This window comes from Carcharhinus amblyrhynchos, unplaced genomic scaffold (genome assembly GCF_965287045.1).
Source record: "Carcharhinus amblyrhynchos unplaced genomic scaffold, sCarAmb.v2.hapA scaffold_569, whole genome shotgun sequence".
In the NCBI taxonomy this organism is placed as follows: Eukaryota; Metazoa; Chordata; class Chondrichthyes; order Carcharhiniformes; family Carcharhinidae; genus Carcharhinus; species Carcharhinus amblyrhynchos.
The window spans coordinates 45,852-62,500 of record NW_027650309.1 but is presented as its reverse complement, the minus strand read 5'-3'; the positions used below and the strand labels follow the sequence as shown (position 1 = coordinate 62,500).

Below are 16,649 nucleotides of genomic sequence, written 5' to 3'. Positions count from 1 at the left end.
AGTTCTGCCCCCGTTTTATTGTCCCCTGTCAGGTCAAGAGGCTGGGAATCCTGCGGCGAGTAACTCACCTCCTGACTACCCCCCCCCCCGCCACCCCGTCCAAGGCACAAGGCAGGAATGTGACGGAATACATTTTCTGGGAAAGATTTTCCGGATATTTTGGCCTCAAAATCAGAAAATCACGCTCCAGGTCAACGGAACTTTGCAAGGTCCATGTCTCGCCCGCTCCAATTCCCATAGGGGGTGGGGCAGCATTATGGCCGGAATTTTGCCGGATCATGGGAAGGTCCGTTGGCCTCAGGTGGGATTTTACTGTTTCGGGATGAACGAGGTCACCCTATTATAGAAATATTATACTATTCTGGTCACCCTATTATAGAAAGGATATTATTAAGCTAGAAAGAGTGCAGAAAAGATTTACTAGGATGCTACTGGGACTTGATGGTTTGGGTTATAAGGAGAGGCTGGATAGACTGGGACTTTTCTCCCTGGAGCGTAGGAGGCTGAGGGGTGATCTTATAGAGGTCTATAAAATAATGAGGGGCACAGATCAGCTAGATAGTCAATATCTTTTCCCAAAGATAGGGGAGTCTAAAACTAGAGGGTATAGGTTTAAGGTGAGAGGGGAGAGATACAAAAGTGTCCAGAGGGGCAATTTTTTTCATACAGAGGGTGGTGAGTGTCTGGAACGAGCTGCCAGAGGCAGTAGTAGAGGCGGGGACAATTTTGCCTTTTATAAAGCATTTCGACAGTTACACGGATACAATAGGTGTAGAGGGATAAGGGCCAAATGTGGGCAATTGAACATAGAACATTACAGCGCAGTTCAGGCCTTTCTGCCCTCGATGTTGCACCAACCTATAATACCAATCTAAAGCCCATCTAACCTACACTATTCCAATATCATCCACATGTTTATCCAAAATCTCCCTCAGTGGCGGTTAGCTCAGGGGTTTTACAAAAAAGGGCAGCATTGACAAATTGGGCAGAGGGGCCTGTTTCCGTGCTGTAAACCTCTATGACTCTCTGAGGCCATAAGATCCCGCCTGATGGGTCTGGAGTCACATGTAAGCCAGACTTTAGTGCTGGTTATTGTCAGTACAGACTCAATGGGCCGAAGGGCCTTTCCTGTGCTGTACCACTCTGTGACTCCAAAGATGCGTGGGTTAGGTGCTTTGGTCTGCCATTTAGTGTCCTGGGATGCGTAGGTTAGAAGGACCGGTTATGGGGACAGGGCCTGGGTGGGTTTGTTGTTGGTGCAGACACAATGGGCTAAATTCCGCATTCTATGACTCAAGGTGCCATATTGGGATTTGAACCCGTGTCCTCAGTGTCTGGGCCCCCAGATTGCAAACACTGTGACAACGTAACCACACCAATATCACCCCATTGTCAAGGGGAGGAGGAAGGCGGGGGTCCGAGAGCGCAGGAGTGTCGGAAGGAGGTGGGGGGCTTGGGGTGGGGGGGTCCACGCCGCTCACCCCAACATGTGACACACCTCAGACTGGGGAAGCAGTGAGTGGAGAGAGGGAGCAATAAAGGGAAGGAATGAAAAACAGAGGGTAACGAGTAAAAGAGAGTGAGTGGGGAAGGCGGAGAGAAAGTGAAAGAGAAAGCGGGTTGGAAGGACAGGGAGAGAGCAAAAAGGAGAGAGAGAAATGAAGAGGGAGATGGTTTATTTATTAACGTCACAAGTAGGCTTACATTAACACTGCAATGAAGTTACTGTGACAATCCCCTAAACGCCACACTCCGGCTCCTGTTAGGATACACTGAGGGAGGATTTAGCACGGTCAGTGCACCCTAACCAGGACGTCTTTCAGACTGTGGGAGGAAATCGGAGCACCCGGACGAAACCCACCCAGACATGGGGAGAACATGCAAACTCCACACAGACAGTGACCCAAGCCAGTAATCGAACCCGGGTCCCTGGCGCAGTGAGGCAGCAGTGCCAACCCACTGTGCCAACATGATGGATAAAAGGGAAGACGGAAAGAGAGCAAGAAGGGGAGAGGGAGAGAGAGAGAGAGAAGGAGAGATAAAAAGGGAAAGAGTGAGAGAGATGGAGGGAGGGAATGATGTGGGTTTAGTCAGAGTGGTGTTACTGATAACTGACCCAAGACTGCCACCTGTTGGTGTAAATCAATTATCAATACCCCTCATCGATTGAGGAGAGACTGAGAAATCAGAAAGATTCAGCACTTCACACTGACAGATTTATATCAAATCCTTACCTGGGAACGGCTGAGAGAACGGTCTGAATGTTTCACAACTGACTAACTGGCTTTATGTACAATGCCTGTGATTATAATTACCTTAATTGAATATAATTCCACAAAGGGAGGAACGCCAGACTCCAGACAGAGTGAAAAACTCCACACAGGTGACCTCACCACAGTGAGTCAGGAGTTGTTTGTCAGTGAACGAACCCCTGTGTTTATTTAACTGAAACTTCAGTGGCATCAGCACTATCTGTACTGAGGGAGTGCCGCACTGTCAGAGGGTCAGTACTGAGGGAGTGCCGCACTGTCAGAGGGTCCGTACTGAGGGAGTGCCGCACTGTCAGAGGGTCCATACTGAGGGAGTGCCGCACTGTCGGAGGGTCAGTACTGAAGGGAGTGCCGCACTGTCAGAGGGTCAGTACTGAGGGAGTGCCGCACTGTCAGAGGGTCAGTGCTGAGGGAGTGCCGCACTGTCAGAGGGTCAGTACTGAGGGAGTGCCGCACTGTCAGAGGGTCCGCACTGAGGGAGTGCCGCACTGTCAGAGGGTCAGTGCTGAGGGAGTGCCGCACTGTCAGAGGGTCAGTGCTGAGGGAGTGCCGCACTGTCAGAGGGTCAGTACTGAGGGAGTGCCGCACTGTCAGAGGGTCAGTACTGAGGGAGTGCCGCACTGTCAGAGGGTCAATACTGAGGGAGTGCCGCACTGTCAGAGGGTCAGTGCTGAGGGAATGCCGCACTGTCAGAGGGTCAGTGCTGAGGGAGTGCCGCACTGTCAGAGGGTCAGTGCTGAGGGAGTGCCGCACTGTCAGAGGGTCAGTGCTGAGGGAGTGCCGCACTGTCAGAGGGTCAGTGCTGAGGGAGTGCCGCACTGTCAGAGGGTCAGTGCTGAGGGAGTGCCGCACTGTCAGAGGGTCAGTGCTGAGGGAGTGCCGCACTGTCAGAGGGTCAGTGCTGAGGGAGTGCCGCACTGTCAGAGGGTCAGTGCTGAGGGAGTGCCGCACTGTCAGAGGGTCAGTGCTGAGGGAGTGCCGCACTGTCAGAGGGTCAGTGCTGAGGGAGTGCCGCACTGTCAGAGGGTCAGTGCTGAGGGAGTGCCGCACTGTCAGAGGGTCAGTGCTGAGGGAGTGCCGCACTGTCAGAGGGTCAGTGCTGAGGGAGTGCCGCACTGTCAGAGGGTCAGTGCTGAGGGAGTGCCGCACTGTCAGAGGGTCAGTGCTGAGGGAGTGCCGCACTGTCAGAGGGTCAGTGCTGAGGGAGTGCCGCACTGTCAGAGGGTCAGTGCTGAGGGAGTGCCACACTGTCAGAGGGTCAGTGCTGAGGGAGTGCCGCACTGTCAGAGGGTCAGTACTGAGGGAGTGCCGCACTGTCAGAGGGTCAGTGCTGAGGGAGTGCCGCACTGTCAGAGGGTCAGTACTGAGGGAGTGCCGCACTGTCAGAGGGTCAGTACTGAGGGAGTGCCGCACTGTCAGAGGGTCAGTGCTGAGGGAGTGCCGCACTGTCAGAGTGTTTTGGGGCTGTTCAGGATGAATATGTAAGTGTTGTTTGGAATGGAACTTTAGCAAGTTGGAATGGGAACAGTGACAAGTCACTGACCAGTCAAAACTCCAGTTAATTGGGAATGCAGGAGCAGCTGACCACCAGTCTGAAAATGCCGACTGAGTGACTCCTGCAGCACTGTCACACTGTTTACCTCCCACATGGTGAACAAAACATTGACCACAGCGAGAAGGAGGGAGAAGAGATTTAGGGGTGTTGGGAAAGTGGGGCTTACAAGGGGCTGAATGGCCTTTTCCAATCGCCAAAGCTTTCACGAATAAATCACCTTCCATTCTCATCCAGCAGAGGGTAGAACTGTTACACTAGTTCCCTGGAATTTGACAGGGACAGTGTAGAGGGAGCTTTACTCGGTATCTAACCCCGTGCTGTACCTGTCCTGGGAGTGTTTGATGGGGACAGTGCAGAGGGAGCTTTACTCGGTATCTAACCCCGTGCTGTACCTGTCCTGGGAGTGTTTGATGGGGGACAGTGTAGAGGGAGCTTTACTCTGTATCTAACCCTGTGCTGTACCTGTCCTGGGAGTGTTTGATGGGGACAGTGTAGGGGGAGCTTTACTCTGTATCTAACCCCGTGCTGTACCTGTCCTGGGAGTGTTTGATGGGGACAGTGTAGGGGGAGCTTTACTCTGTATCTAACCCTGTGCTGTACCTGTCCTGGGAGTGTTTGATGGGGACAGTGTAGGGGGAGCTTTACTCTGTATCTAACCCCGTGCTGTCCCTGTCCTGGGAATGTTTGATGGGGACAGTGAGGAGGGAGCTTTACTCGGTATCTTGCTCTACTTAAATATATTCAAAGACTCTGCTCCCACTGCCTTTTGGTGAAGAAAGTCCCTGAGAGAAAACATTTCTCTGTCTGAATTGAGGCAGCCTTATTTTTAATCAATGTGACCTGCTTCTCGAATCTCCCACAAGAGGAAACATCCTCTTCACATCCACCCTATCAACACCTCTAAATTCACTTCTTATTTCTCTAAACTTTAATGGATGTAGAAGTAACCTCTCCAGCCTTTCCTCGTGGGATATGACTGATTTGACTCGAGGTAAATTGATCCAATGAGAATTGCTGATGTGATATTTTATTATCTGGGTGATGTTATACAAACGGACTTTGTTCTGGTTTTTGTTAATATTTAAAGTTTGTTTATTAGTGTCACAAATAGGCTTACATTAACACTGTCAGTCTGAAAATCCGCTAGCTGCTACACCCCAGCACCTGTTTGGGTACACTGAGGGAGAATTTACTACTGCCAATGCACCTAACCTACACAGCTTTGGGCTGTGGGAGGAAACCCATGCAGACATGGGGAGAATGTGCAAACTCCACACAAACAGTGACCCAAGCCAGGAATTGAACCCTGGTCCCTGGCGCTGTGAGATAGCAGTGCTAACCACTGTGCCACACAGAGAATTTGTAATATCGCCTTGAATAAAAGAGCAGTTTGAGTTGTTTGCTGCAATTCAAAATATTCATGGAGGTTTCATCACATGACTTGGCTCCCACCCTCCAACCATTGGTCAGCTAATCCTTGTGACACCCCTTCCTGCACCAATGGGAAAGCAAGAAGACCCTTTACCCAATCAGGGGATGCTTGACTCTCATCCAATCAGCTTTGCCCCACCCAATTTCCAATCACTTTCTACATTGTGAGGAGAAAAGTTGCAATCTTTTTTTATTGTCCTGATGAGTTTCCCCCCCCACCCCGCCAAGAGTCACATGTGGGCGTATCTTGGAGAATTCCAAAGGATTCTCGGTCAATCCTGGAGGATTGGTAACAGCACACTGCCCAGGTAGGGAATCCGTGTGGAGGCTGGAGTTAGGCTCCAAATGTGGCCTTCAAATTTCATTAGCGTCACAGGCAGGGAAAAAGCAGAGGGTCAGTAATGAGGGAGTGTAACCAAAGTTTTGTTCATTACAATAGTGACTATATTTCAAGTTCAAATCCCTGCAATACAGAAAGAGGTCATTCAGCTCATCGAGTCAGGACTGACCAGAATCCCACCCAAGGCCTATTTCCATAACTGCACACGTTTACCCTGCTAATCCCCCTGACACTAAGGAGCAATTTAGCATAGCCAGTCTACCTTACCTGCACATCTTTGGACTGTGGGAGGAAACCTGAGCACCCGGCGGAAACCTGGGAGAACGTGCAGGCTCCACACAGACAGTGAGGCAAGCTGGGAATCAAACCCGGGTCCCTGGCACTGTGAGGCAGCAGTGCTAACCCACTGTGCCACCCTGCAAGTAAATTGGCCATAAAGTGCTTTGGGAAATAGAGTGATGTGAATTTTATTTCACTGCTGGCTTGGTTTCCTGACCCTGGAGAGGTACATCTGCTACCTCTGTGCTTACAGTTACCCAGTCAGGGGAACTCCCTTGCTGTGTCTAATCCCGTTACTTTTCTGCTGCAGTGAGTGTTAATACAGAGCTGGCTTTACACATGGAGGGCTGGCTCCTGACTTACTCAGAAGGTGCAACCCGAGAATGACAGACAGCTGGAAGCAAAAAGCGTTGGGAAACAGTTCCTTTATTAGTCAAATGAGCAGAAACAGCACTGAGGTCCCATTAACCTCTACAGAACAACGTCGCAGCAATTTGGTGAGTAGATAAAAGCAGAACAAAATGGTTTAATCCCAGTTCATTCAATCAAACTTTTGAGTGAAGTGTCCAGAGATGTATGGGTTAGGTGGATTGGCCGTGCTAAATTGTCCCTTAGTGTCAGAGGACTAGCTAGGGTTAATGCATGGGTTGTGGGTTGTGGCCTAGGTGGGATTGTGGTCGGTGCAGACTCGATGGGCCGAATGGCCGCCTCCTGCACTGGAGGGATTCTATAGTTTTATCTTACTGTGAGGTGACCTTGGTGAGACCTGAATGCCCATTGTTTGATGAGGAGAATGGTGGTTGCAGAGGGAGAGCAATGTGCAGTTGCATGGCCTACATCACCGGGGAAACCATGTGTTGAGTGAGAAGCAGAAGATGCTGGGATTGTGGCTGAAGGTCAGAGGTTAGAGGCTAACACTTAGGCGCTGTCTTGGGGTGTCGCAGTATTCTCGGAGTTGACCACTTGCTGCCGGAGATACTGGAAGAGGTCAGTGAAACGCGTGGAGATTCGCTGTGCCTCCGTCTCGAGCCAGGTGCTGATCTCCTCCATCTTCTGGCGCAGGGAATCTCGCAGGTCCTCGGAGTTGTCCGAAATGTGACTGTGCAGGGCCTCGGCCTTGGACTTCACATCCTCGGCCTGCTGGGCCAGCGACTGCTGAATGTTCTGGAAGTGTTGCTGGACCTTGTCGCTCACCGAGCTGGTGAAGGGAGCCGCCATGGCGTGGAAGCCTTCCAGCATGCGCTCCTTCTTGTCAAGCAGCAATTTGGAGTACTCCTGGAACTTGGTCCGGATGGTGGCCTGGTCGCGGCTCAGGCGTTTGCGGTACTTGCGCAGGTAAAGGCCCAACGTGCGGTTCATGTCATCCAGGTTCTGCCTCACCATCAGGCCAGCCTCCTCATTGTAGTTCAGCAGCACATTGCGCAACGTGCTCAGGTCGTAGTACAGCTGTTTGGTTACGTCCTTCACGTCGGCTCTGAAGCGCTCGGCAAAGGGTCCCAGCTTGGCCTGCAGGCCAGAGGCAGAGCTATTGATCTCATCCAAACAGTTTGTGATGAGTAATCTGTGGAAGGGAAGGAGACAGCGTCAGCGAGAAAAGTCACACAGGCCGGAATCTTACCAGCACGCCCGCCCCGATTCCAATGGTGGGCGAGGCTCGGAGAATGGCATTGGTCTTGGGCAGGATCGTACGAATCTCGGGCTTGGCCCACAGCATGGAAACAGGCCCTTCAGCCCAACTTGTCCATACCATCCTGTTTTTTTGCTAATCCCAACTGCCCGTGTTTGGCCCACATCCCTCTATACCCATGTAACTGTCTAAACACTTCTTAAAAGACAAAATTGTAGCCACCTCTACTACTATCACTGGCAGCTCATCCCAGACACTCAGCACCCTCTGTGTGAAATAGTTGCCCCTCTGGACACTTTTATATCTCTCCCCACCTCACCTTAAACCTATGCCCTCTAGTTTTAGACTCCCCTATCTTTGGGAGAAGATATTGACTATCTAGCTGATCTGTGCCCCTCATTATTTTATAGACCTCTATAAGATCACCCCTCTGCCTCCTACGCTCCAGAGAAAAAAGTCCCAGTCTATCTAGCCTCTGCTTATAACTCAAACCATCAAGTCCCGGTAGCATCCTAGTAAATCTTTTCTGCACTCTTTCTAGTTTAATAATATCCTTTCTATAATAGGGTGACCAGGATAATATATTTCTATAATAGGGTGACTTCATTCATTCCAAAACCGTAAAATCCCACCTGAGGCCAATGGACCTTCCCATGATCCCATAATATTGGCCAGTGCCGAGGGCGCGCCGCGCTGTCAGAGGGCCAGTGCCGAGGGCGCGCCGCGCTGTCAGAGGGCCAGTGCCGAGGGCGCGCCGCGCTGTCAGAGGGCCAGTGCCGAGGGCGCGCCGCGCTGTCAGAGGGCCAGTGCCGAGGGCGCGCCGCGCTGTCAGAGGGCCAGTGCCGAGGGCGCGCCGCGCTGTCAGAGGGCCAGTGCCGAGGGCGCGCCGCGCTGTCAGAGGGCCAGCGCTGTCTAATATACTCACTCGAATTTCCTGTCCAGATCGGAGCTCTGGATTTGCCCCAAGAACCCGTCTGTTGACTCAGTCAGGTCGCTGGTGAAGGTCCAGAATCTCTCGATAGCTGCCTCCCAGCCCTCCCTGGGTGTGACGTCCTCCTGAGGGGAAGCCTGGGCACCTGAGGGAACATGGGAATTAGGAGCAGAAGTTGGCAAATTCAATCCTGTGTGCTTGCTCCGCCATTCAATCAGATCATGGACAATCTCTCCCTGGTCTCCAATCCACCTCCCCACCTGCTTCCCATATTCTCTTTTTTTTTAAAATCAGAAATATATCCATCTCCTACTAGAAACCATTCAGACTCCACCGCACCAGGTTCCACAGACTCACCACCCTCTACGAGAAGTAGTTCCTCCTCATCTTAGTTTTAAATCTACCGCCTCTTAGCCAGTACATCTTGTTCCAGATTGCCCCACCGGGGAAACATTTTGAGTACGTTTACTTTATCAATTCCTATTGAAGTGTTACATACCTAGATCTGATCCCCTCTCCCAGGGGCCGGAGGAGGTTACAGAGATAGGGAGGGGTGTAGGGACTGGAGGAGGTTACAGAGATGGGGAGGGGTGTAGGGACTGGAGGAGGTTACAGAGATGGGGAGGGATGTAGGGACTGGAGGAGGTTACAGAGATAGGGAGGGATGTAGGGGCTGGAGGAGGTTACAGAGATAGGGAGGGATGTAGGGGCTGGAGGAGGTTACAGAGATAGGGAGGGGTGTAGGGACTGGAGGAGGTTACAGAGATGGGGAGGGATGTAGGGACTGGAGGAGGTTACAGAGATAGGGAGGGGTGTAGGGACTGGAGGAGGTTACAGAGATAGGGAGGGATGTAGGGACTGGAGGAGGTTCCAGAGATGGGGAGGGCTAGAGAAGTTTACAGAGATAAGGAGGGGCATAGGGACTGAAGGTGGTTACAAATATAAGGAGGTGTGTAGAGTCTGGAGGAGGTTACAGAGATAGGGAGGGGTGTAGGTTACAGAGATAGGGAGAGTTTTCAGGGCTGGAGGAGGTTACAGACCTCCAATCACCTGACGAAGAGGCAGTCCCCTCGAAAGCTTGTGAGTGTTATCAAATAAATCGGTTGGACTAAAACCTGGTGTTGTCAGACTTTTTACTATGAAGCAACAGTGCTAACCACTGTGTCACCGTACAGGGAGGTTTGTAGGGATGTTGTTAACAGACAGTAAGCGGATAGTGGTGGGGGTGATGATCTCCCCAGTTGCTGTTTAAAAAAACATGCAATCAGTTAATTCACTTGACATCAACAGACAGAGTTTCAATCTGAGGCGATATTATTAAAAGTCTCAGGAGGAACAGAAGCTGGAATTGTGAATGTTCCTGCATAATTTCATTTGAAGCAAGTACCTGGGGGCAGGGGGTGAAATTAAAAACACAGGCACTTACCCACAATCAGAAACAGAGCGAGGACAGCAACGAAAGTCTTCATGATTGCCACCTGTGGTGAAATTGCGGGTGGAGGGGGAAAAGACAAATTAAATTAAACACCAAAAGAGCCACTTGCAAACAGCAATTAACACTGGGGAATTACTCAGCCTGTTTCTATAGGGAAACTCTGCCGTTACCCACTCTCTCTCTCTCTCTCTCTCTCTGCTGGCACTGTGGCTTTTGTGGCTTTCCAGTTCTCTGTACCTCCGTGATCTGAATATGCCTGGACTAATTCCCTTTTATAGGACGGAGAGTGAGGGAGGGTTACTATGGGTTAGTGAAGAAGTTGTGACAGTTCTCCGCCCACTCTTCCGCAACCCCCCCCACCCTGCTCTGAATCTGCCCCTTGGCATTCAGTGGGAGCTTTCTGTATGTGTGTGTGTGTTCTTTGATGAATTTGTTATTATCTTCATTGAGACAATTCTGGCTCCGATGATTATCAGTACAGCAGAATCTGATCATCTTCGCTGTCTGAGGGTTACTGAGTGTCAGAGAGGCTGAGCATAAAATATTCTTGTTCAACTCGCACACATTCTCCCTTCTTTATTCTTATTTATTATTTTTATTTGTGTCACAAGTACATTAATACCATAAGACGCAGGAGCAGAATTAGGCCACTCGGACCATCGAGTCTGCTCTGCCATTCAATCGTGGCTGATATTTTTCCCATCCCCATTCTCCTGCCTTTTCCCCATAACCCCTGATCCCCTTTTTAATCAAATACCTTATCTATCTCTGTCCTAAAGACACTTAATTAACACTGCAATGAAGTTACTGTGAAAATCTCTTAGCCGCCACGCTGTGGCGCCTGTTCGGGTGTACGCTGACAGAGAATTTAGCACGGCTAATGCACCCTAACCAGCACGTCTTTCAGACTGTGGGGAGGAAACGGGAGCACCCGGGGGAAACCCACGCAGACACTGGGAGAATGTGCAAACTCCTCACTGACAGTGACTTAAGCTGGGAATTGAACCTGGGCCCCTGGCACTGAGAGTCAGCAGTGCTAACCACTGTGCTACCATGCCACTCCCCGCTCCAACCCCAAACCCCCTGTGGGATCTTGCTGTGCATCAACAGGCCAATCTTTGCCTGTCTCTATCTGTCCCTATCTCTTTGTTACTCTTGCCTTGCCCCCCTTGTTCCTCTCCCCTTTAGTTGTCCCGCTTACCTTCCCTCTTTCACACGTTTAGTTCTCCCCTTGGGAATGTCGGAGCTCACTTTTTGTCCTCGTATATCGATGTATCGCTTGGATCTATGACACAAAGCTAATCTGAGATCAGATGTTAGAATGTTCCAGCTCAGGGGACAGGAGTCCGAAGTCTGCTCCAAATCCTGGCTGCCGCTCTTATCTCTGGCGTCCTGGGACACCTGCGATCAGATAACATCCAAGCAAGAATTTACATCCATAATGAATGTGTTTTTTCAAACAATACTGATCTGCTAGTAACCGTCTGAGCTCAGAGACTGACTGTGTGTGTGTGTGTGAGAGAGTGTGAGTGTAAATGTGTGTGTGTGTGAGAGAGAGAGTGTTTGTGTGAGTGTGAGGGTGTGTTTGTGTGTGTGTGTGAGGGTGTGTTTCTGTGTGTGTGTGAGGGTGTGTTTCTGTGTGTGTGTGAGGGTGTGTTTCTGTGTGCGTGTGAGGGTGTGTTTCTGTGTGCGTGTGAGTGTGAGGGTGTGTTTCTGTGTGCGTGTGAGTGTGAGGGTGTGTTTCTGTGTGCGTGTGAGTGTGAGGGTGTGTTTCTGTGTGCGTGTGAGTGTGAGGGTGTGTTTCTGTGTGCGTGTGAGGGTGTGTTTCTGTGTGCGTGTGAGGGTGTGTTTCTGTGTGCGTGTGAGGGTGTGTTTCTGTGTGCGTGTGAGGGTGTGTTTCTGTGTGAGTGTGAGGGTGTGTTTCTGTGTGCGTGTGAGTGTGAGGGTGTGTTTCTGTGTGCGTGTGAGTGTGAGGGTGTGTTTCTGTGTGCGTGTGAGTGTGAGGGTGTGTTTCTGTGTGCGTGTGAGTGTGAGGGTGTGTTTCTGTGTGCGTGTGAGTGTGAGGGTGTGTTTCTGTGTGCGTGTGAGGGTGTGTTTCTGTGTGCGTGTGAGGGTGTGTTTCTGTGTGCGTGTGAGGGTGTGTTTCTGTGTGCGTGTGAGGGTGTGTTTCTGTGTGCGTGTGAGGGTGTGTTTCTGTGTGCGTGTGAGGGTGTGTTTCTGTGTGCGTGTGAGGGTGTGTTTCTGTGTGCGTGTGAGTGTGAGGGTGTGTTTCTGTGTGCGTGTGAGTGTGAGGGTGTGTTTCTGTGTGCGTGTGAGTGTGAGGGTGTGTTTCTGTGTGCGTGTGAGTGTGAGGGTGTGTTTCTGTGTGCGTGTGAGTGTGAGGGTGTGTTTCTGTGTGCGTGTGAGTGTGAGGGTGTGTTTCTGTGTGCGTGTGAGTGTGAGGGTGTGTTTCTGTGGGCGTGTGAGTGTGAGGGTGTGTTTCTGTGGGCGTGTGAGTGTGAGGGTGTGTTTCTGTGGGCGTGTGCGTGTGAGGGTGTGTTTCTGTGGGCGTGTGAGTGTGAGGGTGTGTTTCTGTGGGCGTGTGAGTGTGAGGGTGTGTTTCTGTGGGCGTGTGAGTGTGAGGGTGTGTTTCTGGGTGGGCGTGTGAGGGTGTGTTTCTGGGCGGGCGTGTGAGGGTGTGTTTCTGGGCGGGCGTGTGAGTGTGAGTGTGTGTTTCTGGGCGGGCGTGTGAGTGTGTGTTTCTGGGTGGGCGTGTGAGTGTGAGGGTGTGTGTTTCTGGGTGGGCATGTGAGGGCGTGTGTGTGTCTGTGTGCGCCTGTGTGCGCGTGTGTGTGTCTGTGTGCGCACGTGAGGGTGTGTGTCTGTGTGCGCGCGCGAGGGTGTGTGTCTGTGTGCGCCTGTGTGCGCGCGCGAGGGTGTGTGTCTGTGTGCGCCTGTGTGCGCGCGCGAGGGTGTGTGTCTGTGTGCGCCTGTGTGTGCGCGCGAGTGTGAGGTTTCGGTGTGAGGGTATGTTTCTGTGCGAGTGTGTTTGTGTATGTGTGTGAATGTCTGTCTTTCTCGGGTCAATTTCTCACCAATGCATCTTAAAGGTTTAGCTCCCCCACCGCTGGGATGAGATCCAAAGGCCTCTGGATGTGAACAGAGCTCCTTTGTCTGCTCCTTCCACTCACTGACCAAGAGGGAGAGAATCAGAGGAATCCAGGCTGGACCCGCTTTATTGGGCTATTTATTCACTGCTGTGTCTCTGTGCAGTGTATCAGTAAGAGTACAGCAGGACCCCGGAGAGGACAGGATGGAGGGGAGACTGTCTACAGTCCACATTTCTGATGTTGCTAGCTGACAGTGAGCCTGATCAAACATCCCCAGCCTGTTTCCCACAGGATCTCTCTGACCATCTCCACAATCGAGTAAGGAGCAGATTCTCTCTGCACAGTCTCACAAAGGATAAATGGGTACGTGAGCTAGAGGAGTGCAGCCCAGGGGTTACGAGAGGGTTAGAGTCATAGAAATTTACAGCATGGAAACAGGCCCTTCAGCACATCTTGTCCATGCTGCCCAGTTTTTACCACTAAGCTAGGTCCAATTGCTCACATTTGGCCCATATCCCTCTAAACCCATCTTACCCATGTAACTATCTAAATGCTTTTCAAACGGCACAATTATACCCGCGTGTACTACTACCTCTGGCAGCTCATCCCAGACACTCACCACCCTCTGTGTGGAAAAATTGCCCCTTTGGACTCTTGTATCTCTCCTCTCTCCCCTTAAACCTATGCCCTCTAGTTTTAGACTCCCCTACCTTTGGGAAAAGATATTGACTATCTAGCTGATCTGTACCCCTCATTATTTTATAGACCTCTATAAGATCACCCCTCAGCCTCCTACACTCAGAGAAAAAAGTCCCAGTCTACCCAACCTCCCTTTATAACTCAAACCGAAGTCCCAGTAGCATCCTAGTAAATTTTTTTCCACACTCTTTCTAGTTTAATAATATCCTTTCTATAATAGGGTGACCAGAACTGCACACAGTATTCCAAGTGTGGCCTCACCAATGTCTTGTACAACTTCAACAAGACGTCCCAACTCCTGTATTCAACGTTCTGACCGATGAAACCAAGCATGCCGAATGCCTTCTTCAACACTCTGTCCACCTGTGACTCCACTTTCAAGGAGCTATGAACATGTAGCCCTAGATCTCTTTGTTCTGTAGCTCCCCCCAGCGCCCTACCATTAACTGAGCCCTCCCTGATAACCTGACTACAGTTCTTCAGTTGTCTGCGAACCTCGTGTCTGTCCCCCAGATGTGGAGCATTGACCAATTGCGGTCTCTGGAGAATGGGTCACTTTTCTCTGGTGTTTACTGTGCCCGAGATGTCCTGTGTTGCTTCACCTGAGGCTGAATCAGACAACGTGAGGCCTGGCTTCAGGACTGATGACCAATAGCTCAGCCTCAGAGGTTCACAGCCACGACAAGACTCGGGCTGATGGCTGGCCAGTAACATCTGCGCCACCCCAGTGCCCGGCACCAAACAGGGAGTCAGAGGCTGGAATTCTACTGTGACACCCGCCCCGATTTCAGGACAGGCAGGGGCTCACAGAACGGCATTTGGCCTCGGTAGGATCTTCTGAGCCTCGGGCGGGCAAAGCGGTAAAATTCCAGCAATGGAGTCGTACAGTGCAGAAAAAGGCCCTTCGAGCCTGCACCAATAATAACACCTACTAAAGCCGCGCTAACCCCGTTTTCCAATACCTGTCCCAAATCCTTGGATGTTGTGATGTCTCAGGTGCTCAGCCCCATGCTTATAAAAGGTTGGAAGGTTTCTGTTCTCCACTACCTTCCCAGGCAGTGCATTCCAGATTCCCACCGTCTACAGAGAGAATCTTTTGTCTATCAGCCTGGATAATAAGGGTCATGCCTCCTCCGCCCACTCTGCACCCGCCCCCCGCCCCCCAATTCAAACCCACAACCTCCTGATTCTGCCTTGCTTTTGACCATACTGACAAGTCATCTTGTCCACCTCTGGTCATTATCCCTTACAGGGCAACACAGCAGAGTAAGGGTCCCCTGGTCTGGGTGACCAATGGGATTACCCTATGGTGAGAAAGAATTCAGGGCAGAGACATTTTGGGAGATTTTTTTGATTTGATTTATGATTGTCACGTGTATTGGGATACAGTGAAAGATATTGTTTCTTGCGCCATACAGACAAAGCATGCCATTCATAGAGTACATAGGGGAGAAGGAAAGGACAGAGTACAGAATGTATGTTAGTCAATAGCTAGGGTGTAGAGAAAGATCAACTTAATATAGGGTCAGTCCATTCAAAAGTCTGATAGCAGCAGGGAAGAAGCTGTTCTTGAGTCAGTTGGTACGCAACCTCAGACTTTTGTATCTTCTTCCCAAGAAGAAGGTGGAAGAGAGAATGTCAGGGTGCCTGGGGTCCTTCATTATGCCGGCTGCTTTGCCTGGGAAGTGGGAAGTGTAGACAGAGTCAATGGGTGGGAGGCTGGTTTGAGTGATGGACTGGGCTACATTCACAACCATTTGTTTCTTGGGGCCTTGGGCAGAGCAGGAGCCCATCCCAAGCTGCGATACAGCCAGAAAGAATGCTTTCTATGGTGTATCTATAAAGGTTGGTGAGAGTCGTAGCTGACATGCCAAATTTCTTTAGTCTTCTGAGAAAATAGAGGCACTGGTGGGCTTTCTTAACTATAGTGTCAGCTACAGTCCGTGTGACTTCTGTATAATTCTTACCTATAGCTTCTGTGCTCACCAATGAATTCTGGGAAGGTGCATCTTCACACCCTCCAATCCAAATGTCTATCAATCTCATTCTAGAACATTCTCCGTGACAGAGTGTCCACAGTTTCACTGGGACAGAGATTTGCAAAGATTTGCAGCCCCTCCAAGTGAAGACAACTCTCCTAATCTCACTCCAAATTGTTTGCCCCTTATCAACAAGGCTGTGACCCCCCACACAACTGCCTGAGGTCCAGGTCCTCAAAATGGGGGAAGTAGTTTCTTCCCCTCTGAGGCCTCGGAGAGTGTTACATGTTTGATGCAATCCCCTGCCCCCCTCACTCCCTCGAATTCTTGTGAATGCATTGCTGCTGATTCACATATTGGGTGATTCTCTCTCTCTCTCTTCCTCTCTCTCTGTCCTCACTTTCTCTGTCTTTGTCTCTCTGTCTCCGTCTCTCTCCTCTCCTCTCCTCTCTCTGATTCTGTGTGTGTGTGTGTGTGTGTGTGTGTGTCTCTCTCTCCCTCTCCCTCTCTCTGTGTGTCTCTCTCTCTCTCTGTGTCTCTGTGTGTGTGTGTGTGTCTCTCTCTCTCTCTCTCTGCGTCTGTGTGTCTCTATCTCTCTCTCACACTCTCTTTCTCTCAGGCCTTGTTTCCAGTGACCCGTCCAGTCCAGCATTCATGACTCAGCCACAATAACCTAGTCAGACATGGGGGAACAGAGCGCAAACACATCAATAATCTTATCTCTGGATGGTTAAGTGGGAACACAATCAGTTCAGGGTCCGACCTTTACTTGTAATCTCCAACATCTGGACTTTGTACCCTTTGAACTTGATCTCGTGTCGAAAATCACAGAGCTTAGGAATGGCCGGAAACTGAGATTTCGGAATTGCTGGATTCCAAGAAATTCGGAAAGACCGGGAAAAGGCAGATCACAACAACAAGCTGTGGTTTGACCCTAGTGTCAGGGGGATTAATAGGGTAAATATATGCAGTTACAGGAATAGGGCCTGGGTGGGATTGTGGTCAGTGCAGGCT

General features: G+C 50.7%; 1 protein-coding gene and 1 long non-coding RNA gene across 2 annotated transcripts in view; both read right to left on the bottom strand.

The window, feature by feature from the left end:
* The window catches only part of LOC145339612 (uncharacterized), a 9,111-nt gene extending 6,792 nt beyond the window's left edge, over window positions 1-2,319 (bottom strand). Inside the window, exon 1 of the long non-coding RNA XR_013886043.1 lies at window positions 2,235-2,319. This is a non-coding gene — a long non-coding RNA (uncharacterized LOC145339612). The remainder of the gene's footprint in view (window positions 1-2,234) is intronic.
* Window positions 2,320-6,283: 3,964 nt separating this feature from the next.
* On the bottom strand, window positions 6,284-10,145 carry LOC145339615 (apolipoprotein E-like). Its single transcript, XM_080184113.1, has 4 exons — window positions 10,043-10,145; window positions 9,860-9,911; window positions 8,428-8,578; window positions 6,284-7,436 (listed from the first exon to the last, which is right to left on the bottom strand). The coding sequence occupies exons 2-4, from the start codon at window positions 9,900-9,902 to the stop codon at window positions 6,794-6,796; spliced, it is 837 nt and encodes a 278-aa protein (XP_080040239.1). The 5' UTR covers window positions 9,903-9,911; window positions 10,043-10,145; the 3' UTR covers window positions 6,284-6,793.
* Window positions 10,146-16,649: the final 6,504 nt, after the last annotated feature.